At 30.3% G+C, this 25,740-nt stretch overlaps 2 protein-coding genes across 5 annotated transcripts in view; one reads left to right on the top strand and one right to left on the bottom strand.

Moving 5' to 3' along the window:
* Positions 1-748: 748 nt before the first annotated feature.
* On the bottom strand, positions 749-4,964 carry LOC136076450 (uncharacterized). The gene is made up of 4 exons (XM_065789833.1): positions 4,733-4,964; positions 1,729-4,436; positions 1,318-1,570; positions 749-1,108 (listed from the first exon to the last, which is right to left on the bottom strand). Exons 1-4 carry the CDS (start codon positions 4,880-4,882, stop codon positions 884-886), a joined length of 3,336 nt encoding a protein of 1,111 aa, XP_065645905.1. The 5' UTR covers positions 4,883-4,964; the 3' UTR covers positions 749-883.
* Positions 4,965-17,948: 12,984 nt separating this feature from the next.
* Positions 17,949-25,740, top strand: part of LOC100198846 (uncharacterized) — a 97,683-nt gene continuing 89,891 nt past the window's right edge. For 3 of the 4 annotated variants that reach the window (XM_065790340.1, XM_065790339.1, XM_065790343.1), the window contains exon 1: positions 18,027-18,172. In XM_065790340.1, the coding sequence (XP_065646412.1) occupies positions 18,083-18,172 (90 nt within the window). In that variant the 5' untranslated portion in view covers positions 18,027-18,082. Of the gene's footprint in view, positions 18,173-25,740 lie in introns of all 4 variants that reach the window. The other variant, XM_065790341.1, reaches the window with a different exon arrangement.

Below are 25,740 nucleotides of genomic sequence, written 5' to 3'. Positions count from 1 at the left end.
TTTATTCGGTAGTTTTAATCCTTTTAAAAATATTTTAAAAGAACTCTTTTAAGAGCCGTTTATTCTAAGAATCAGGCAAATTCCTGAAACTGTGGAAGTGACCTCCTCCAAATTGCTTGAATTTTTTATATATTGATCAGAATATAGAAAAAACCTGTTGGGGAAAAAAAAAATTTTCAAAAATGTTTCGTTCACTCGGAATCTGGGCTTAAATTTTTGAGATTTTTTTAAAAATTTTTAGAAATTTAGTTTTTGCCACCTTTGAACCCATTTTTTTGGCAAGGCAAAAAGTTGCACATAGCTTTTGTAGTTAATATCAGACGTAACCCAAAAGCTCTCTCCAAAAAATATAAAAAAGTTGCGTGACACTGTGCGGTTGGCTAATTATCATAGTTCAAAAGTACAAAATCAATCAGTTTTGTCAACTTTTAATCGGAGTTAATTCTAGCGGCGAAGTGTTGCACACAATTTTTCTTTTAGGATTTGAAATTATCAAAGGTATTGAGTCTAAAAATGCAAAGAAAGTTATGTGATACCTAAGGCCTATTAATATATTAAGGCTTGAAATTGGAAAAAAATGTTTTAGTATACTTACAAAATGAACCATTACGGCAGAGGCGCTTAGTTTTGTAAAAATGTAAACATATCCAACTGTCAATACAAAAAGGTCCTAACATAATAATAAAAAAAATTCGTGTGATTTTGTCACACGCATGATATAACATGAATTAAAAACTGAACAAAAATCTAACATCAAGATAACTATATTGCTAATTAAATAAAACATAAATCAAACATTTAAATGTTTTTCCATTTAAAAATTAGTTTTTCATTTATTAATAGAGTCATTTACACACATTATCCACCACATCACACATAATTTCTACTCTGCTGCAGTAAGTTTCTCTAAGAATAATGATATGACTGTATTATAGTCTTCTTCGGATAATGAATAATCGCCACAACCACTGATTAGAAAAGGAGCATTTACTAAACAGATAATTTTATCAGTTTGGTTATTTATCTCCTCGGTAGTAACTGGCCAGCGAAAAGTATTCTTCTCTTGCCCGTTAATCATACAATTAACTCTGATCCCAGTTATAGATACCTAAAAGTATTAGCGCAACATTTAAAATAATATAATAAAGAGTTTATGATTTGTTTAATTTTGCTTACATTCAATAAAACTTGTAAAGTCTTATATAATGTCATTCTGAAATTATTTTTACATTTTATTTATATTCCTTTTATTTTAGAGCACTGTTTTGTAAAACAAAATAAAAACTTGAAACTAATATATACTTTGAATAATATTACCTCCACAATATATCCAATATTCCATTGTTTTTCATATGCAACAGCAACCCAATCATTCACTTTCCATACAAGACAAATTTCTTTTGCAAGATTGGCGATGTCTTCCTCATATTTATTATCATCTTCATTGTCTCCTGCCAGATTAAAGTCATCATTTTCGCCATAAACTTCTTTGTTATCGTTAACCTGACTATTTTCATTATTTTCTGTTGTCGGTTCTACCAGCTTACCTTTTCTTTTCAGGTTACTAAATCTATAACAATATCAATTGTACATATTTTTAAACATATGTAAACAAACACACAAAATTATAACTTTCACCTAAATTTTAATTTCATATTTGTAAAAGAACTATTTAACAGTCAGAAACATAATCTAATTTGCAAAAGTTTTGATAGCAACAATGCCTACCTTGAAAATAAAGATCTTATCTGTTGGCTAGTTACATATTGATCAGGCGGAAGTTCTCTCCTCAGCTGCATGTGAACCTGCTCAGGGCTCATTTTATTACCTGATTCTTCTCCACGAATAAAGTATTTATACAACAGTTCTTTCTGCTGATTTGAAAATCTAAAAGAACTTCGAACTGGTAATGCCCAACCTTGCAATAGAAAAATGTTCATGCAATGTGGTTTGTCTTTTACGGAAGCACTGTTAGAGGATGAAGAAATTGGCATATTTAGTTGTGAAGTAATTTTCATCTTATGAACAAACGAGTTGCGAACTTTATCCAATGATGTTAATGATTTCGGAACTGTATGAAGACCGGATAGCATGTGTTCTTCTAACTCAGCATCGCTTTCAAATGATAAAGTACAATTCATTTCAGTGCGAAATCTTAATGAATATAATTGCCTGTCACTTCTTTTCTGTTTTTCCTTAAGTGACTTGTTACGCTTAATTGAATTATCTTTTTTGCTATATGGCAACAACAACTTAATCGAGGGTTGAATTTTAAGATTTCCATACTCTTGTTCAATTCCCTCACCGATATTGAAATAACGCCACATCTTCATACTTTTCTCATCAAACTCAAATGAGTGATAGTTGCTAATGTTCTTAATCTTTGGTCCAGTAACTACAGTTTTATCATTGCTAATTTGAGCAACTGCTACTTTTGCATCTTTAGCGCCAAAACTATAATGCATAGCCTTGTGTATATCTTCAGCAGTCAAAAGATTATTACCAGAGTCAACGTAACTCCTTAAAATTGTCTTTACAACTGCACGCTCCTTGTCACATTGATCTTTTCCACAACAGGGTTCATTATAATCATATCTCAGCAACTTTATATCTCTCTCTTTGCATACATTGTAGATTGCTTCAGCTGAAAGATTTCCCTGATAGCAGCCGGCATTATCAGATTTGGTAAATATTTTCTTGATATGCGGTTGATCAATTCTGAATTGGTCTAAAACTGCAGTGGCTAACGAAACAACATCACCTATTCCCTGATCACACCTATACATTGAAGTAAAGTAAACACGTTTGAATAACTTTCCTGCTATTTTTATGAAGAATATATCCACATGTAAACTCATTCCTTTCTTGCCAAAATACTCTCTTTGGCCCTCTCTGTATCGAACCGGAAGAATTTTTTGACAAAAATCTTTAAGCCAGAAAGCAGTTTCATCGTTTAATTGCTTAAAAGCTTCGATTTTTGCCTTTTTCTGTTGAGAATCTCTCATCAGGTGTTTTATGTAGTTGAATACATCCTTTACAGCAATTTCCAAATCATAAATAGAATCAGCATCGTCAGAATTTTGAATTGTTAGTTCTTTGATCATCTCGATAGCTTTGCACAAATCATAGCAATCGGCACATACCACTTCTGATATCTCTGTGTTGGATTGAAGATTTTTTTCAGATGGATCTGATAAGGCATGTTTTGAGCTATGAGAAGAAATGTTTGAGTCATTGACACTACAATTGGTTTGATAACTTGTTTTCAAATACCTTTTTCCTTTTTCAAGGGCAGCTTCAAGAGATTTAGAACTAAATCTTTGTGCCAATTTTTGTAATGTTTGAAAACCATTCATGCCTGAAGCAGTAACATCATCTAATCCAGCTAAGCTTTTTCGACTTGAAGGTTTTATTGCATGCAATACTTTCCACAAACTTGAATCAGATAATGGTATATAATTGTTTTCACTACAACTTTTTCGATAGAACATGATAGCGTGGCTACATTTTGTCGTCAGTATTGCATGCACTATCTTTTGTTCTTCACCGCTGTCGTATTTTAATTTGGTTATTCCATAAGCAACATCATGCAAAATACCGCTTGTAAATATAAAGTCTAAGAAATGTTCACACTTTGTTTGATCAAGACTAGATCGGACGAATACTTTCTTCTCTGGAAATGCCAACCCTTTATGAGATGCATGCCATTTTCTTGCTGTTTCTATACGATGTTTGGTACACTCAAATGTGTTCATTATAAACTTTTTGGTATACTTGGTATGGTCTAATAATGAGAGGATAACTAACTTTCCCATGGAATCACTTTGCTTATATACTTTCTGAGCACGAATAATTTCAATTGGGAGAGGGCTATTTATTTCATCAACATTTTTACTGTTAAGAAAATCTATAAGTATTTCCTCTTGTCCAGGAGCAACAGCTTCCGCAAATTTTTTCTTTAATAAGTTTTCTAGGCGAACATACTTGCGTTTTAACTTATCTTTAGTAGTATCTTCCAGATATTCGAACTTCCTTTTTAAATCAAATTCTTCATCTGGAGTAGCAGGTGTCATATATGTTTGTTCTTGTTGTGTTTGTGTTTCTGTACATAAATTGGTGTTTTCGTTGACTCTAGATAAAGCAGTTTCTTGCTTTAAATGGGGAAAACACAGCATTGCACCAACTGAAAATACTTCATTGTATCGCTTTGACATTGATATGACGACATGTATTGGTGACGCCCTTAAAGCGGGAGATTTTTTTCCTTTTATATTTAGATGGTGAGGATGAAAGCATGTTTTTGGAGGACTCCATGCAATACCAAACGTGTACCGGTGAAAAGCACATATTTGTTCATCCTTTTCAAGATTTCTTTTAAGTCTATTTGCAATAAGTCCATTTTCTTCCCAAATATTATTATCGTTTAATCGCATGACCTAAAAACAATTTTTTAAACAATCATTAAGTGTGTCATTTAAAGCATTGTTTATAATCTGACTCTTCACGAAAAATGTTTACAAGTTTGAAATACATTGTTGTTATTATTAAAATACAATATTGCAAGAGTGTGATTAATTTAGTGATTATTTATTAAAAGAGTGAGGAATTAATTAAAAGAGCTATTTTTTTTGTTTAAAGAACTTTGTCTCAAAATCTTATTGCAGAGAAGTTATAAAGTATGTAATTATAAAAATTATATTACAGTCTGCGTAAATTTAAAATACATAATTACCTTTAAGTTGATGAGGTGTTTCTTAACATCAACATCTCCCAGCTGATGAATGTAGAACATTTTGTTTATAATTTTATGTTTTTTGAATGATCCACAATTTCCTTTTGAAAAGCAACAACAGTTTTCATAAAAATATTTGTTTTGTTTCATACTCAACTAAAAACAAGTTCTATTTATGCAGTACCTATTTCTCAATAGCAATGATAAAATATATACTCTATTTATGCAAATTTTAAAGATCGTTAAAATAAAGTTAAGACATTTTTATGGTAAAGTAAACAACCGCCCACTAACTTGTTTCTCCACAATCGTGATATCAGCGATTCTTCTTCCTTTCGATCACCACAAGTTATTTGGTTATGACGTAAATTTAAATAATTCACTTCTGATCATGTATTGTTTTTTATTATTATTTATTTCAATTGTTATGATTTCTATATCATAGTCAGAAACGCTTAAATTTTTTCTTAACATTACGTGCAATGTTTTGTGTAATGCTAAATGCTAATTTTGGATGATAGAAATTTTATTGTGAGCGAAAACCTCATCTGTGTGTCCAAAAAAATATCTCTTCGTACTTAATCATTTTTAACAATTTGTACCTTTATTTTTAACTTAATATCTAAAGATCACACGAATTTTTTTTATTATTATGTTAGGACCTTTTTGTATTGACAGTTGGATATGTTTACATTTTTACAAAACTAAGCGCCTCTGCCGTAATGGTTCATTTTGTAAGTATACTAAAACATTTTTTTCCAATTTCAAGCCTTAATATATTAATAGGCCTTAGGTATCACATAACTTTCTTTGCATTTTTAGACTCAATACCTTTGATAATTTCAAATCCTAAAAGAAAAATTGTGTGCAACACTTCGCCGCTAGAATTAACTCCGATTAAAAGTTGACAAAACTGATTGATTTTGTACTTTTGAACTATGATAATTAGCCAACCGCACAGTGTCACGCAACTTTTTTATATTTTTTGGAGAGAGCTTTTGGGTTACGTCTGATATTAACTACAAAAGCTATGTGCAACTTTTTGCCTTGCCAAAAAAATGGGTTCAAAGGTGGCTAAAACTAAATTTCTAAAAATTTTTAAAAAAATCTCAAAAATTTAAGCCCAGATTCCGAGTGAACGAAACATTTTTGAAAATTTTTTTTTTCCCCAACAGGTTTTTTCTATATTCTGATCAATATATAAAAAATTCAAGCAATTTGGAGGAGGTCGCTTCCATTGACTGCCTGATTCTTACAAAAAATGACTCTTAAAGCGAGAAATCAGAACAGCTCATCGACATAATACGCATTAAGTAAAAGATTACTAAATCTGTCCGACAACATCTGTGGAGTAGTCCAAGATCATCTGTACATTTTTGTCGGAGATCGTCTGTTTTTTCTTTTTTTCTAGATGAATTTTTTCCAGATGTTGTGACATCTGAAAAAAATCTTACTCGTAACTACATCTGGTTGAAATAATGCATTATTAGTTATTTTTTTTTGCGTATGTAGTTACATCTGAAAAAATTTCTTTATGTAATAACATCTGGTTAAAAAAATGCATTATTGGTAAATCTTTTTTTCCAGATGTAATTACATATTAAAATAATAACTTATTATTTAGCGCAGTTGCATATTAGATTTTCATTAAAACATGCAGCAAAATTTTGTTCCCAGAACATGCGAAAATTTGTTATGAGACAAGTCATTGATCAAAGAAAAATTCAGTATGAAACTTTATAGCCACGAAAAACTCAATCTAAAGCCGCAAAAAAAGTCGAAAAAACTCAATCTGAAGCTTCATCGTTAACAGGAGTTAATTGAAACACAATACAATCTATTTTAAGAAGGTACGATCGAACGAATTCAACACTTTCTGGTTCTAGAGGCGGCGCTCGTCACGTTGTTTATAATGAAGAGATTAGAAAACAATTGAAGAGTTTATAAACGATAATACAACGACAACTATAATTGAAATTAAATATGCTTTAGTTGTAAATGTTTCGATTGCAACTGTCTAGAGATGGGTGACCAATCTTGGATACACATATAAAATTACTCGATAAATCTACGACGTTCATGTTAAACGACATTTATGTAAAACGATCCTTGAGTTATTAGGAGGTATACTTCAGTCTAACCTATTCATTCCTATTGAAATATTGTTTATAATGATAAAAGTCCATTTATTTAACACATGTTTCGCAGTCATTCATGCGCAAGAAGAAGAGTAACACCAAACTCGATCATTCGCTCTAGGCAGCGTAACGCTTCGATGATATTGGTCGTCAATGGTTTAAACATTATTCACTGCAAAGCTGTTAGTGTGTCATTCAACACAGTTTTGTTTCAATAATATATTGATGAGGTTGTACGAGTTTTGGGGACAGAGGAAGAATTTACTCTGGTGATGGATAATTTCAGAATCCATCATAATGTTGATATTAGGGCTCAGAACATTCAAATAAAATATTTGCCACCATATTCACAATTCTTGAATCCATGTGAAGAGATTTTTTTTTATCTTAAGAATAACGTGCAAAGAAATACGGCCCCAGATGGAGAAATGAACAAATTACAAGAATGCGTGAGGCATGTTTATTCCTAATGTTTATTTATCGATTACTCGCACTGCAAAAGCATTTTCGATACGTGTCTTATGTCAGATGACGTGCCTTGACAGTAATTGGAAAATAAACAGTAAATTAAAAAAAAATATATAAATAATATAAAATGTTGAGAATGCACACGCGTTAAATGTTTTAATAGGAAATCACGATTGTTATAATTGATTGTCACGATGTTTTAAATGAACGTCATGGTTGTTTTAAATGAATATCATAGTTGTTTTAAATGGATGTAATATTTGTTTTAAATAATAAAAATCTAAAAGTCTAATATGCAAATGCGCTAAATGTTTTTATAGAAAATCACGGTTGTATTAATTATCATCACGCTTGTTCTAAATAAACGTCATTTTTTAAAGATGAAATTCAATTTTAATTCACGGATGTTTTAAATGAATGTTGTTTTACCACTAAGTTAAAGCCATGTAAAAAATGTGTAAACGGCATGGAATAATTGAAGGTTAATAAATATGTATATATGCATACATTTAAAAAAATATGGCATCCATTTAAAATTAAAATAAATTCCATTAAATTAAAACAAATTAATATAATACTATTATAAATTTATATAACATTAAATAAATATATAAATAAAAACCTTTTTGTTTTAAATAGTATAGAATGTTGAAATTGCGCATGCGTTAAATACTTGAATAGGAAATCACGATCGTTTTAACGATCTTTATTGCCACGATGCTTTAAATAATCGTCATGATTGTTTTAAATGAATATCACGGTTGTTTTAAATGGATTTTATATTTGTTTCAAATAGGATGCAAAACCCGACATATATATATATATATATATATATATATATATATATATATATATATATATATATATATATATATATATATATATATATATATATATATATATATATATATATATATATATATATATATATATATATATATATATATATATATATATATATATATATATATATATATAGGGGAAATGCAACTATGGGGTCATCAATAAATGATGTGAGTGTTTTTTCTCAATTTTTCGACTCCCCCTCCTCCTTTGTCAAACTGTCAATTTTTGGCCAACCCCCCGTTATAAATGATGTCAGTTTTAGTGTACTCCCCCCTAAAAAACAATTTAAAAAAGTCCCATCACCCCCCCCCCCGCCCCTAAAAAACAAAACCATTGATTTTTTTTCTGACTAAATTATACATTTATATAATAGTAGATCTCATCAAACTATATTATATAATAGTCGATATCTCATTAAATAATCAACTAAGCAAATAGTATTATATATCTTTAATATAATCTTCCCATGGGTTGTTGAAGTGATCATCGATTGAAACAATAGGTAGTGAATGCTCTCCGCGCTCTAAAAGGATATCGTATTCTTGAGGTACAATCAAATTCGTTGCATCAACTTCATTTTCATCTAACCATTCAGCAGTTTCCGAACTCTTCTGCAAGGCGATGACTGCCAAAAATTCTGTCTGACGCTTGGCAGCGATACGAACAGGTCGGACCCTTTTGATTAGAGGGAGTGTTACAGCAGAAGAATGGATAGACGCGTGCTTTTTCAACATAGCTTGAGAGGCAAAATAGATATTGCACTTTTTACAGATTCTATCAGCTAGGCTAGACTGAATTGATGGACAAAACGCATCATACGACAAAATCGGAAATCCTTTGGCAGTACGAGGAAGAATACTTTCAATGTTTGATGCGATGAGCATAAAGACGGATGATGGAAACAATTCTTTTGCTCCTTCTGAGACATCTACTGCTTTGAGCCCGTCTCTCGTTTGGTTGACAGGTACAGGTGGTAGAAGAAATATAGCTCTAATTAGAGTAAAGGAAGAGCTTCTAATAGTTCAACAACAAGAACAATTTTCACATCTCACAATTTGAGTAAAATATTGACTTGTACGAAGATGATCGGCAATAAGAACGTTGATCTTGTAATAAAAGGCTCCATGACTCTAGCTCTGATTTGTCTGGATCAATATACTCTGCAATGGTTGGATAACCGTCAATTTGTAGATCAGACCAAATATCAGCCAAAGCCTGTCCAGCAAAACCAAAGTTCTGTTTTTCTAAATTTTTATCTATTGTCCTGCCTGATTTAAAAAGATATGTTGGTTATTATAGGTTAAAAATTATATTAATATTTTTACAAATTAATTTTTGTCAATGTAATTACATTGAGAATCAAGATGAGTTCGGTAATCTTCATGCGGAAGAATCACCCCAGATAATTTTTTACTTAGAAGTGCCATTCGTCGCTCAGCTCTGTTGAATACACTGCGGCCTGGAGCGTTCGTCATGATGAAAAGAGCGTCAAGGTTATTCTTCAAGAAATGGTGAATCCCGATTTCAATTGCTTTCTGGTATCTGGGATTTTCGTCGGGTCCTCCATCGACGCTAAACACAACGATAGGCTTAACCATATTAGTTTGAGGATCTCTGGTAATAGAGTCGAATTCTTTGATATTCAAGAGCCGCTGAAAGTCTAATCCATGAGCAAAGGTTGTCGAGTGTTTTCCTGATCGAACAGCAATGTAGGTAGGTCCAGAATAAGTAACAGCATCTGTTTTTCCGAGACCATCTTTTTTAATTGTAGTTCCAGCGTATACAGATGTTATAAGCTTGTGTTTAGCAGCGACGACCCAGTCGTGGTCCGGGAGAGTTACCCGGTACTCCAAATGTATCAACAACGGCGCCTGTTTTTTGGCTACTGTGATTCCAATCGGCACTCTAGCCTTGTCGTCTTGGCTAATGAAACACACTTCATCTGGCCCTAAAATAGAACAAACATCTTCCACATATTTTATAGTTGAACTGCAAAAGAGTCCGTCAACATGTTTTAAATGAGATTCATTCTGAGGACTGATAACAGGGACTGTTGTGACGTGCCTTTTGCTTTCTAATGTTAACTTCTCGAAAGTAGACGAGTGTAGAGGGCGCTCTTGCTGATTGCAAATCCAATTTTGTTCATTTCGGATGTCAATTCGTCGAGAGTTTTAACTCTCTAAATAATAAAGAAATATATTTGGATATAATTAACTTTTTTACAGAAAACGGGATTTATTTCGTAAATTATATTCAAATAAATCTTGAAATTAGTTGTTAACATTTCAAGGATATTTTCAATAGTGCAAGTACTAATTAAGAGTATAATTCTTACAAATACAACATTAACAAACATAGCTAAGCTATCATTACCCGAAGAACCTCTGACCGACGTCTTTCATCAGCGGACCAACCATGGAGAGCAATATCCATAATCGCCTTCAAAAGAAGAGCTTGATCTACTTCTAATGACGGTCGACCAGGTTTCTTTCTGATTTTTAGTTTTTCTTTGACTTCTGTATGCTCCAAGCAGATTTCCTCCATTCTAGCTTTTTTCAGTTCTCTAGTTTTCTTCTGTTGAGCTTAATCATACTTTTTTTTGGCCAGCTCTTTACATAGATGAGCTAGTTTCTTCTTTTTCTTTTTCAATCTTCCTCTTCAGCTTCAGCAATGAATCCACTTCTCTTTATAGTCTTCAGTCCAGCAACTTCACAATTTGAAGCTGCAATCTCAGAATTGAGTCGATCTTGAGCCATTGTTCTTGCATTTTTTTGATTTTTCGTGGTCAGCAAACTCAAAGTTAATACACTTTGTTGATCATCAATAACAGATCGCTCATTGGTGAGCTCAACAAATTGTGAGGAATTCTTGTCAAATTCAAGTGAAGTATACGTGGGGGCAGACTGTTTTGGAGTATTGGCCCAAAATGATAGTTGCTTGCTCTTAAACTTCATTGCCTTTTCATTAAATAAATTGATTAAATACATTACTCTTGATTCAAGATCCTTTTGCACCAGTTTCTTTTCTTTTAACGAATTCCATATACTATGGACTTCTTTCTGGATATTAGCCTTTTTTTTATCGGGATGAGCATTTCCATACGAGACCATCAATAAGTTAAGTAATGCGGTTTTATCCATATTTTAGTATTGATTTATTAGTATTGTTTACATCACAATCAGAATAATGATTTTGCTCACCTTTAGCGCAAGCTTTTTAAAAGAGTTTCTTCAACCCGCTAGCGTTTCGAATTTTCAATAGACTTTATGTTTTTGCATTGCATCACTTTTACAATCAACCAGAGAGCAATTAGAGTTTCGTATTTTATAATCCGCAAGGGAGCGAATAACGATTGTGAATTTTATATACAAAGAGTTAATATTTCTAACATAATTTGATTCGCAGTCAAATGGTAATTTATTAATAAGACGATAGTAATTTTTATTTTACGTTAGTAGTTGTTATTTATTTAATGTCTCTGGAAAACTTATTATATTAATTTATAATATTATATTATAAATAATTTAATAAAATATCAAATTCTCCGCATTAAATATTAATTTCCCCACAAACAAAACATCATTTCTATACTATTTAGTAGATGTAAATACCGTTAAAATCTGCTCATTAAAACTAAAAAATAGTTTTTATTTTGTTCAAAAGATGAAATTAAATAAGTATTCCACTAAATGCACAAAACTTGGATATAAAATGCATGAAAATTTCATTTTTGCTCAGTTAATAATAAATCGGGTCGTAAATCTGAGGAGTAGTTCTCTTTAATTGTGTTCTCATTTAACCATTTGTCTTCTTTTACTGTATCTATTTCTCTACCATGTTCATCTTTGATTGTCATTGAGTTAGGAATAGTAATAACTGCAAAGTCACTATTTTGGCTGTTTACTATCGGTGCGATTGTTGGACTAACAGAATTAAAGTCAACCCAATGGGCACCAACGTCTATGAGACGTCTATTTAGAGTCTCAGGTATTTTGAGACATTTGAGATAAAAGTGAGACATTTAAAAGACGCCTTAAAGATGATCGCATATTAGGTATGTGGAATTTCGAATTTTTCCGTCACCTACTTTTTCCGGAAGTTCTGAATACTGCTTTTTTGACATTTTTAGTCTAACAAATTTTTTTTTTATTGCTACATCTTACTTTTATACTCGGATATTTTAAAGCTTATATATGTTTGCTTTAATAATTTCATAAATCTGGCTGCCGCTAGGCGCCACTTGGTTTTTTTTTTACGTTTGAACTCTTTTAACTAACAAAAAATTTTCGATTGCGCTCAAAAATTTTTATTTGCACAAAATTTTAAAAAACGCGGAAAACATACAATACGGTCCTACTCATTCTAAACGTATTACTGAACAATAATATATATATATAAATATATATATATATATATATATATATATATATATATATATATATATATATATATATATATATATATATATATATATATATATATATATATATATATATATATATATATATATATATATGTATGTATGTATATATATATATATATATATATATATATATATATATATATATATATATATATATATATATATATATATACATACATATATGTATATACATATATATATATACATATATATATATATACATGTATATATATATGCATATATATATACATATATATCCTAATTTAAATTTTGTTCTTATTAATTTAGCACTTGTCAAATTAAATAGATTTAATAATCTATTTTGGTTGGTTTGGTTGTGGTTAGTTATTTTAGATGTTAAAATGTTGTTTTTATTAAGGCTTAATGAGTGTCACAAGAAATAAGATTCACTAAGTTATTTGACTCAACAATCTGTCAATACATAAAAAAGAAGACAGTATACTTGTATACAAATTTATTAAAGAACAAGATTTGGAGTTTCAAAGCGAGAAGTTTGAGAGTAAATTTTGTTTATTTATTTTGATTATGGTAAGAGATGGGTTCAAAGTAAACTAACTGGTGCAAAGTTTATGAGGAAGAACTCAGCTTGGCTTGAAAATGATTTTAATACCACATTAATGAAGGATAGTAAAATTAAACAACTCGGCAGACCTACATTATCATTTAAACGAATCATTCTTAAAAACAAAGAAAAGAAAAACTGCAACTTTGTCAGCTTCAAGTTCTTATGAGTTATTGTTTGCTAAGCTTGTACTACTTGTAGCATGCATTGTCAAAGATTTTTGGTAATTATGAATGCATAGGGACAATAAACCCATACAAATTTATAAAATTCTATAGCTGCTAATTAGAAAAACTTATTAATTATACTAGAATACAATTTTTTTTTACAGGAAAACAAGTTTATCTAGCAACGTGTAACAGCACGATTAATAACACTAGTTAATCGTATTAAACTTAAACAAGTTTTGCTTTCCACGAGAGAGGATCAAAGCGAGGATCTCATAATAAAACACCCATAGTATTCATAGCAACTAAATAAAAAATATCCATAGCAACTAAATAAAAAATATACTACTTTTTAATTAAAGTATCCATAACAACTAAATAAAAAATATACTACTTTTTTTAAAAGCGCGACCTCATATTGTTACATATTTAAAACTTGGTGATTATAACACGCGTAAAAGTATCTGCAAATACCAAAACTAGATTTTTGCTATCCGAAATTTGGTATCCATAGCAACGAATTAAAAAAATAACACATTCATAAGAAGTGCAGACATCATATTATTACTCATCCTAATTTTAATCAATATAACCCTAATATTAAATTAGTTATATTCTTACTTAAAATTCCCTCTTAGTAACAGAAATAACCTTTTTAATTCCTGTTTCAAATTTGCATTTACATTGTGCAATAATATTAAAATTGGGTACATTTTTTTAAGCCCAAATGAAAACACTTTGTAAGAATAAAAATTACTCCATTAAACACTAATATAATTTTTGGTTGTGTAATATTATATTTTTTCTAGTTTGTCCATCAACTAATTTTATTATGATTATTATGCCTATTTTCCATTTCTAGTGTGTATAACTTGTAGTGTCGTTACTTTGTTAAATTAAAACTTTCAAATCCATGTTTTTTAATTGAATATTTTTAACTTTTTGATTATCTTTTTCAACCGAAGTTGTTGCTTTAATTATTACTATTATTTTGTTATTGGTAAAGACATAGGTAAATAAATAAATTCTTAAAATAAATAGTAAAGGCATAGTTGTTTTTACTTTGTTTTTAACAGTTATTGATTGTTTGTTGTGATCTCCACAAATAATTCTTTTTGTATGTTGTATGTTGTATGCCTTTTTGTATGTTGTATGTTGTCAATCCTACTCATTTGATGCAATCATATTTCATGATAGACTCACCTTAATAATTTACTTTCACTCTCTTTTGAAGAAAAATTGTACTCATTTATAGTATAGTATACATAACAATGTGGTCTCTTGTTGCGCGGGAAGAGGATGGAAAGTTCATGAGTGATGTAGTTCGATACGTTTGGATTGAAGGCGAAATACTTTGATTGCCACCAAAGGGTCTTTCTGATGACCGTGCCTCATCAAAGAAAATGGTTCCAAAAGATGACTGGAGACGCTACTCTATATTGAAAATCTGAAAATATTGAATAAAAAGAAAATTTGTTTATTATTGCTCATTTTATCTCTCTCGAGTGTTGGGATTCCAAATGTCTTTTTATTTTTTATTGTAACAATCTATAACCTGGATTATAATTACTAAAAATTTGAAAGTGAAAATTATTTTCACTAATGATTGGGTTTAAATCCAAGACGTATACCCAGGTTTGTATCATAAATCTCTAATCCTTGGGCCTCATTTTGATATACTATTATATCAAAATAAGGACTTTTCATTTTTCTAGCTGACAAGGAAGAATGCATGACCTGCAACTACACTACAGCAGCTGATAGTAGCAATGACAAAAAAAGGTTGAGGAAAACTGTGATCAGAGGGTGGCTTTACTACAACCACCTGCACTTAATCAATCATAGGGAAAAAAACGCAAGAAAAAAAAGACCTGTTATTTCCTCTGATTTTGAAAGTGATGATAGTGAAGTACGCCAAAAGATACCTCGAAAACAAAAGAAATCCCAATTTGATGTATCTGCAGGTATCATTTTACTTTTAAAAGTAACAACTAAGTTTTCCGTGAACACTTTTTTATGAAATACTTTTTTGAAGTTGATTAAAGTATAACTTTTTTCTTGTTGTAGTAAGCATGTCTGACAATGGTTTGGAAGATGAGGAAGATAAGGAATTTGTACCTATGTTAAAATCAAGTGAGTATAACATTTATTTTTCACTTAGTTTGTTTTAGTGTTTCTTAAAAAACAGTTCATCTCAAATTGATGCAGTGTTAAAAGTTCGAAAAGATTGTAAGCACTATGTTAAGTTTTGGAACTTGTAACTATGTAGCAATCCATGTTTAAAATATACTTTTTTTGGTTTCCAGATTTCCAGCGCTCAGTTCTTTCCTTTCAACGCAAGGTTCTTTTTTGGATACGCAACAACAGGGGCAGAGTTGGAAACAGTTCATTAAGCAGCCCAATTAATTTCTCCTTGATTTAAGATATGGACATGGTGAACACTACCGATGAATTTGTGGAATTTAAAAAGAACATCTCGAATGACACACTTCTATCAGTAAAAGTAAAGATGTTAATAACAATTCTTTAAAACATACTCGTATACTATTAGTTGCCTAATAAACTCCGGGGGTTGAAAAAAAAATTAATAAGCGTCCCCTACCGTTTATTAGGCACCTAAGAGTACATGTAAAATTCTATTTATTTATGTATTAAAATCCATTTAACTGAATTTTACACAGGAAAAGATAAAATTACTTTTATAATAGTGGCTCAAAAAAAAACAGCAAAGAAATGTTTAGGGGATTTATGGTGTACACATAAATTTTAGGCTTTCCCTGTTTACAGCCCAATTAATTGAATCGTTATGCATAAGAAGATCTTTTTTTATTTATAAAAAAAAATGAAGTTTTAGCTTAAACCAATTGTTTTTTACTCTAGCTGACGCAGCTTTTTCAAGTGGTTGGATGCGACTAAAAAGACTGCACCAAAAATATCATGAAACGTGTTCTGAGCAATGGGTTAATGGCTAACTTGAACTTGTAGGGCCTTGGTAAAAGAACAAGTAGATAAACTAAATTTGCGGATACGAAAATCTACCACCTTATATACAATGCTGTACTACATAAATTTCCAAAAACAATGGAAACTGAGTTTTACAAGAAAACTCAGAGCATATTAAGAAATGATCCAGCATGCAAGAATGCTGAACTAAAAAAATAATATATTGAAATAAATATATAAGTTTTAACTAGTTTTCATTGTATTGTACCTTCTAATATATGTGTATTGCATGTTTTTGAAATAATACTTTTCATCTTTACAATATAAAGTACTCATCAGATATTTATTTTATATAACACTAATTTAGTTCAAATATTTTAATATTTTTGTAACTTTTTTAGAGCAAATTAGTTGTCTTCAAAATTACTGGTATGAGGTATCTCAAAAACATCTGATAGGTGGTAGTCTCACAAATGAATAATTTGAGATGCCTCAAATACATCTGAATTCAGACGTCTAAAAGGCGTTAACATAGAGGCCGTCTTTAAGATTACTAATTTGAGGTTTCTTGATGACATCTAATATGCAGATGTCTCATTGATGATTGATATGAGATGTCTCAAAGACATCTGAATTCAGACGTCTAAAAGGGGTTAACATTGAGATTTCTTTTAGATTGCATTTAGACACCAGTCTGAGACGTGTTTAAATATCTAATAGACATCTTGGTGCCCACTTTGAACAGGTGATTCAAGCGGGTCAAATGTTGGTCTTGTATCCACACTGTTTTCAATGTACCTTTTATTTTAGCATTCATCTAATTTTCTAATATATGATCTTGCGACATTCCGTTTTCTTCGCCATGAAGAACTATATTAATATTATAGTAAAAAAAAAAAAATATTGAAGTTATATTGAATTTCTGATCACGCTTTGTAAAGTTTTTACTATAAAAAATTAATTGCTAATTTTTATTGTAAGCATAAAATTCAGTTTGATTGTTAATCAGACTGCACAAAACTATCTGCGCAAAGTGAGCGAAGTTTGACGGCTGAGTTTGTTGTAACCAACCAACTGTGCTTATCTCGTATGGACAAGTTAATTGGCTTTGACGGTTTGTTGAAGCAGCTTTCTGAATAATTGTTTCAAATGAAGTGCTTGTCGAATGAGATACAAACTTGATATACTTAGTCTAAAACCTAATCCGTAGTATCTACGCGAGATAAATATTTATTTTACGCTAATACTCAATATTTGCTTTAGAGAAGATTATAAACCAATGTTTACACAAAAAATATATTTGTTTTTTTTAATAAATAAAACACCCACTGCACACATTTAAATAAAAAAAAAAACGTTTAACTTGCATTAGTTCATAATAGACGTAATTGAAATATTTCAAGCAAAACGTGAAAGTTCAGATTAGATGTTTTAAAAATATTTTTTATTTAAATAATTTCAGCAGTAAAAATTTTTGTTAAGATGCAGAAAAGATTTTGTAAATGATGCCAAATGTTTTTGTTTTTTTAATAGCTTATTTTATATAGAAGTTAAAAATGCCATTTGGCAACATATAAGACGCTAAATTGGTTTGTTATAGGTTGTTTTACAGCAAAAAATTTAATAGCGTTTTTTTTTTGCCAACTTTAGTGCAAGACTATTAATCATTAACTAACAGTACATGTTGATTACAATTTGTTTACTTTCAATACATGTAATCATCACAGAAAATTTTTTACTTTATAATTAAATTCATGCTTAGTTTAAAAATATATTCCAAACATGGTGTTAACTGAACTGCAGATGTCAACAAAGTTTCGTCAAGTATTGCTTTTGGTATTGATGTGTTTTTTAATGCAGTCTGTTAGTAAGGTAACTTTTAATTTAAAATTTTACTAAAACTAAAAACACCTACTTCCCCATGCGGAATAACCAATATAACCAATATGCCAAATAAAAATCCATCATTATGTCAAATAAAATTCTGCAAAACGTTAATATAACTTTAATTCAAAATAAATTTGTAATCGGAGCAGTGAAATTATAAAGGTTAAAACTAAACTGAAGATTATCTAATACTTTAATATTATTCTTTAGAACATATACTAACATAACACACATATCTAATATGTAAACTATATTATATATATATATAATATATATATATATATATATATATATATATATATATATATATATATATATATATATATATATATATATATATATATATATATATATATATATATGTATATATATATATACAATTCTTTGTTTCAATTAGTTCCAATACTTTTTGCAATTTTTTTTTAGACTATTTATATGAAATTTAATTCCGGATCACAAAGGTGCATGGGCGCATGTCATCATAACAGTCATGCACCAATGTCGCAAAGGTCATGCGCCGGCCATCAAAAAAATGGGGTCCCCGATTTTTTAAACATATATAACACTGCAGTTGTATGTTTGTTGGGACTTCAATATCACTACTGCAAGGGCATAAAAATGTTAAAAATGACCAGCTTTTTAATACATATAATAACATGACTAAGAATAGAATGAGAATGTTAATCAGAAAAATAAAAAAGTTTTTTTTTTTTAGTTTGCTTTAAAGTTTCTAGTTTGTTTTTTGTCATATGTATAATGAACTTTTTAATGTAATTCAAATATGATTTTTTTTAATTGATAAAAAGGCGGAACGAGCATAGCTTATGTTGTCAGCATAACTTAAATTTAAAAAGTAAAGAGAATAAATTAAGCATTCTACCAAATAATTAATAAATACCATATAATTAAGCATATACATTCTTAGCATTATTCTAAAGCAGAACAAACATTAAAATACAAGATGATGGTTATTTTTTTTTTAGTAGGAGTTGGTAAGAATAGCGAGAGTGAATTTGTTTTAAATGGTAGTGACGAATTTAGAATTAAACGCTTTTCCATTTTCATAAACAAGTTGAAAATTTGCTTGAAAAAAAAAGGCTTTTTGCTTATGAGTCTGCAGAGAAAAGGTTTTATTTTCTAACTAATTTTCAAACCATGTCAGTTCCTTGTGTACTATTTATCCTTCAGATCAAAATTTCATGACTTGTCTAGTTTTAACAAGTTCATGGCAAATGAAAAGAGTATATCAGCACTAGAATGTTTGTAAACAAATTGTAGAAATAAATTAGAATCGGTATTTCAAATGAATGTGGACACATATTTTTAAATATATTATTTTAGGAATAAGGTTTCTTAATAATTTTTTGCAGCCGGTCCCCTTCAAACAGCCATTTAACTGTATATAATTGTTATATTAATAGAAGTTAGAGTCATCTGCAAATATAAAATATAATGTTTAGTGATAAATATAGGTCATGTGCTGTAAGAATATTAGTGGAAAATAAAATAATGGTATATTAAACCCTAAAATTAAGCAATGGTTAAAATAGTATAGCTAAAATAGTAAAACACACATGCTATTGAGTGTTAAACTGCTTTTTTGAATCCTTGCATATAAACTGCTTTCTGTTGTTAGATAATCTTTAAACGAAAGTTAATTTGTTTCAGATCTATGTTAAAGTTTATTTGGCAGTATGTCCTAATTTGCAGTATTGAAGGCTTCGGACAGATCAATCAAAACTTCTGATGTAAAAAAGCCATTATATAGAGCGTCAGATATATTATTGACTAGTTCAACTATTGCGAGTTCAGTTAAATGAGTTCATTGGAAACTATTTTCTATTCATTCTGACGTCAGATTCTGACGTCATATGGACGTCAATCTACATCGATTGACGTTAGGGTTTGGGAAAAACTGGCATTTTTAGACCCGACGAGTCCGAGTCGAGTCTAAGAATAATTATCGGGTCCGGGTCCAATACGTCTTTTTAACTTGCAATTTAACAATAGCATGAAAGGATTTTTTGTTCTCACGCCGATTTTTAAAAATGGATTTGGTATACGTTAAGGTAAATAAAACAACTTTTAGCCAGTTCAACGTCTAACGTAAATATATTATTCTATAATTTTATTAAAATCTTAAACTACTAAATAAACTTGACATTACCTTTTTAAAAATATCGCATTTTATAAAATGCATGTAAATATACTAGCAAAAACAAACTCATTAATTAAAATACTTGCAAGTGTTTAATACAAAACAGAGCAATTATTTTTACTTAAAAAATAAAACTTTAAAAATACTAATGCACTTAATAAATTGTCCGATAATCTAGAACGATTTCTAGAAGTTGAATGCTACAGAAAATGTTCCTGCGGAATTTGTTGGTGTTGACTTTATCGTCATAAACGATTGATACAATTTATCTAAATATACAGTTCTTTTTTTAGTTTTTGAAAATAAGAAAAATTATTTTTTAATATCAGCTAATTTATCTACACAACTTGGCAAAATTGGACATTTCGCACTTTCTAATATTTTATGTAGTTCTTCAGTGTTATGGTAGTGTGTTTCCGGTAGTATTATCGTTATTTTCAGCTGAATGCCCCTGTTCATGTGTGTTTTGCTGTTCTTCATCCTCACCAAATAATCTTTTCAGTAAATCTGTTGTAAATAATTGTATTTTCTTTGAAGGCAAAGTACCATTTACAAGAGAATCTAATAGCTCTTCTATTTCTTGGTTTTACGGCTATTTATTCGAGTTTTCATCGTCATTAATAGCTCTCTACTAAAATTACCATAGGATTCTTTTAATTTTTTTAACATAAAATCAATTGCTAATCGGGCTGTTGCAAGATTAGCATTGTCTCTGCTAAGAGCTTCAACAGTTAATTTAATACGCTTTAGAGTATTTTCCAATTCATTTAATAATTCAATTCTAATATTTTTTATTAAATGTACACTTCCAATAGTCGCCGGTTGAACCAGCTATTTGTTTTTTAAAATTAATATTATATATGTTTAAATGTTGTTCTACTTTTTTAACTAACTGTACAGCTGTACATGAGTTAAAAATTCTCACTTATCCCAGATTATAAACTTCAGACTCAATTCCATGCAAATTGATATTGAGATATTTCCGAATTTTCATACTCGTCCATTCATCAAGTGTAATGCTAAATCGTCGGGCTTCTTAAATTTTTTCTAGTAACAATTCTAATATTTCCAACATCTTTTTTTCATAAAACTAATGAATTAAATTCATAACATCTCTTTCGGCTTTAAGAAGATTATAACTTGATTTTACTAAACTTTCACGAATAAAACTAGACTTTGTAATCACCCTAACTGATATAAAAACAAGAGCGGCCATTTTAGAGACAATTTCTTCTAAAGTCTTTCTTGCGACGGAAACGAAAAAGTCAATAGTTTTAAATCGTTTGGTGCCAGAATTTTTTCCTATTTCTTCCCGTGTTGTTAAAGAAATTCCATGTTTAACTTTTAAATGTTCAATCATTGATGAAGTGTTTCCATCTTTGTTTGATATTATCGTTGAACACTTATTCCATTTTCCACTTTTCAAATCGATACATTGAGTGAAATACTTCCACACTTTGGAGTGCTTCGACATAATGGGGCTGTAAAAAATATTCTAGTAAAATTATGAAATTTCACTTTTTTCCTAAAATAGAGAAGTAATTAATAAATGAAAAGTGTTTTTTTTTAAGTTTTTTATATACGCGCTAAAAGAATACTTATTAACTTCAATCTTTTTAATCAAAAGTTTTTATATTAGCGAACGCTTTTAAAACATTTGCCAATATAGAAACATATTATATTAGCAAATCCTTTAAAGCATTCGCTTATATATAAAAACATTCGATTAGAAAAAAAGTTATGAAGTTAATTCTTTTAGTGTGTATTCGGACATACATGGAAACATACATAAACTTGAATGCTCTCAAAACATCTAAAAAGCTGTGGCCAAGTTCAACTTTAAGTTAGATTCACAAACCCTACTACTATATTTTTTTAGAAAAGGTAGAGATCCAGCTCGACGACGCACCGCTGCCTACAAAACAAGGCAAAACATTCGAATCATGAGACTCGCCGAGCCTTAAACCGGGTATCGGATCCGGGTATTTACCCACAGACTCGCCGAGTCCGAGTCCGGGTACCCGGAACCGAAAAACCCTAATTGACGTCCATGACTAAATGAAAAAATTTTTTTATAGTTATCTTTTATTTTCTATATCTTGTTTTTTTAATGCATTTGGTCATTGAGCTAATATTAATATAGCATTATTTATATAACTGAAAGGTTTGCATAAGACATTTTTGCGTAACTTATTATTATTTTTATTCCTAAAACTGCTAAAATTTATTAAATATTTCATAACTCGCATGGAAAGAAAAAAATTCATTAAAAGTTGAAATAACTATTGAAACACAACAAACACAGCGATTTGTTAAATAAAATGTAAATATCAAGCTATGAAAAAAAAAAAAAAATAGTTTACGCAGCCAATTATTTACAAAATGATTTTTTCTATAACTTTAATAAGGATTTTATTACTTGAATAAGCATTGCTTTGTTTTATTCTTTTTTTCAGGTTCCTCCCTTAAATCTAATCTGCCCCAATAGTTCAGAGTGTATATTTGTTATGTCTACCTAAAGACATTTATGCAAGATAGACTAATATTGTTCCCTCAGTAGCAAAAAAACAACCTGAAAATAAAAACGAATATTCAGCAGGGATGCGGAGTCCAAAAAATTTTTGTTATCCAGAAGCTCTAAATATGTAAAGAAGCTAATAGATTACTTTTAGAAAGAAAAAAAAAAAAGACTTTTAGGTTAGAGGAACAATCACATTTTTTAATCCGGAGTACTCTAGGACGTCGGGGTTCCGGCCTTAAAAATAATAGCTTCCAAGTCAATAAATCTCATGAATTTTTTTCCTATAGCAGATCATAAGTCAACTAACATATTTAGAGTTCCTGAACATCAGAGACCAGGAAAAAACAGAAATATAAAGCCGGAGCCCTTTTGGGACTCCCATTAATGATATTTAGGGTTTAATAATCCCCTCTCTCCCCCAAAAAGGTTATTTTCATTTTATAGTCGGTTTTCTAACGAATATAGTCAGCTAGTCAAAATTTGACACATTTCAGTTGGTAGATTTTTAGTTTTGACGAACTTATTTTTTATTTTAAGAAAGCAGTTTTCTTAAAATAAAAAATACGGCGCCCTTCCCTCCTTATATTCCTAGAACCGCATCTGATAATAATCTAATAAAAATAAACTAGTTTGATTTAAGGAAACTGTATTCTTCAGATCTTCCTTCTTGTGCATTTCGCAGATATTATCAGAGAAAAAAAGTTAAAAAAAGAAGGTTATTCTATAAAAATTAATAAATAATTTTTCAAGTTGATGCGAGCCCAAAACGATCTTTATTCAAGTCACGTGGATGATCCTTTTTGTACAGCAACTATAAAGAATGTGAAAGAAGTTTGCTCTTGTTTTGGCCTCAAGGATGTGTGCTTTATAAGTCAAGACAACAAAGCTCGGATCCCAATTGGAATCACCGCTGCTAACAAATAAGCTTCAATATTAATGCATATGGAATATCAAGCTTCTCTTCCTGAACATGATTGGGTCATCGCCGCAAAGCACAAGCTCATCCCATCTCTCTACGCAGGCATTGAAATTAAATCTTATGAGCTTGGAAAATCTAACGCAGTTTGCTATTTTGGTCCCACTTATGTTGCTGTTCAATCTGACAAAGTATTCATCATCAACAGCGTATGCTCACAGATTGGGATTTTGAACAACTTTTGACTCTGACAGAGTTCGATTCCATAACAAAAAACCCTTTGACCAAGTTGGTCAAGCCTGTGGTTGTCTTCAGTGTTGATTTAGCTGAATTAATTCTCTCTAATGATTATTAAGGAACTCATCTAGACTCAAGGAATTCAAATTCATCTTTAATACCAAAACTTTAGGAATTAATTTTCTGTATTGCAACTTATATTTAAGGTAGAACAGTGGATCTTCTTTTGGAGAAAAAAATTTTGAATTCGCTGGAAAGATCTGTCTCTCGATTTTTTCAGGTCTGATGATTGATCAGTTTCCAACAGTGATTGAGTATATTAATCCAGATGGTAAGACGGATCTCGATGCTCGTTTTATCGAAGGATTAGGAATGGTTAGCCTCTTATGTGCGCACCAGCCAATATATCACGCAAATTATGAAATGTGAGGATCCCGATTGTTGTTTTTTGAAAAGTAGCTCTTATTTCCATGTTATTCCCGGTCGATTTCTGCCTCCAACTACTCCAGTCTGCTAGTCAGAAATTGATTGAAAGCTGTACCCGTTTCAGACTTCACCAGCAAAAATCATTTTCCTTCTGTATTTTGTCTTTTCGCCTCCAATACTCAGAGCACCATTCTCAGTCATTCAAACTTCCTCGTTACAATCTGTTTTGTCCCTCTGTGCAATCAAGTTAACCTCAGAGAATCTGTAAGCATTGTAACGTGTAATTTTGTCTCCTAAGTCATGTTAAAAAAGCTTGTTAGCATTATTCATTCCAATTTTTTTAACCAAATGGCTGTTACCCTTTTGTGAGAAGAATTGCAAAAGAGAATTGATGGCCGTAATTGGGGTCGAAGAGAACGCGGCCTTTGCAGAATGGTTCGAGGAGGACAAAATTGAAACAGAGGGCTTTAATACTCAAAATGATGCAACTATTTCAGATGAATTGGACTGCCCTTTTCAAATCATATCAATACAGTAGTCTCTCGCTTAATTGCGCAAATTGAAACAGGCACTGCGGTGCGCAATTAACTAGGAGTGCGCAATATAAGAAAAAGATAAGAAAATATTTAGCAAACTAAATTATTAACTATATAAACAAATCTTTATTAAGAAATATATTATGCATGACAAAAAAGTTATGAATTGTAGGCTGATATGCATTCTGCAGCTTTTCTCGTTTAATTTTCATAATTACTGACCGTATGCTTGATGATAATTTTTCGTAGCTATTCATTAATTTATCGTTGTCGTCTTTTAAAATTGCATAAACTTTTTGACATTTTAATTGCTTGCCAATATTGATCAGAGATAAATGTATAAATTCAATACCTAAGAAGTCTGTACCATTGTCTATCTCATCATTATTAGCTTCTTCTTCATCAGAATTGTTATCCATAGCAACTGCATTATCATTATTTTCTTCGAGAGATAAACAATCTTCAACATCTTCCTTGATTGCTTCAATATACGTTGGAGAATCTTTACAGTCAATTGATTCAAAATTGCTGATATCTTTGGAACTGATCATATTCCCTATTGCTTCAATTTCGTTCAGCAGCAAGAGCATAATAAAAGATGCAAAGTCAGCCTCCTCAGAGCTTAGCTCAGTGTTAAAAGGGCTGGAAATCTGAAATAATTCTACCTTGTTAAAGCAATTTTTGAGAGATGAAGGTTGAATTGATTTCCAAGTCAAATTGACATACTTAGCAGCGTCAAGAAGATGTGCGGGTTTCCCG

This window comes from Hydra vulgaris, chromosome 02, assembly GCF_038396675.1.
Source record: "Hydra vulgaris chromosome 02, alternate assembly HydraT2T_AEP".
Lineage (NCBI taxonomy): Eukaryota > Metazoa > Cnidaria > Hydrozoa > Anthoathecata > Hydridae > Hydra > Hydra vulgaris.
Note: the sequence above shows the minus strand (reverse complement) of the source record. Positions and strands in the feature narration are given on the sequence as shown.

Bases quoted from the DNA above. Each gene is read 5' to 3' on its own strand.
- LOC136076450 (XM_065789833.1), bottom strand. From the start codon at position 4,882: ATGAAACAAAACAAATATTTTTATGAAAACTGTTGTTGCTTTTCAAAA. The intron at 4,437-4,732 runs GTAATTATGTAT...AATTGTTTTTAG, and splicing joins AACACCTCATCAACTTAAAG to GTCATGCGATTAAACGATAA. The intron at 1,571-1,728 runs GTAGGCATTGTT...ATATTGTTATAG, and splicing joins ATAAGATCTTTATTTTCAAG to ATTTAGTAACCTGAAAAGAA.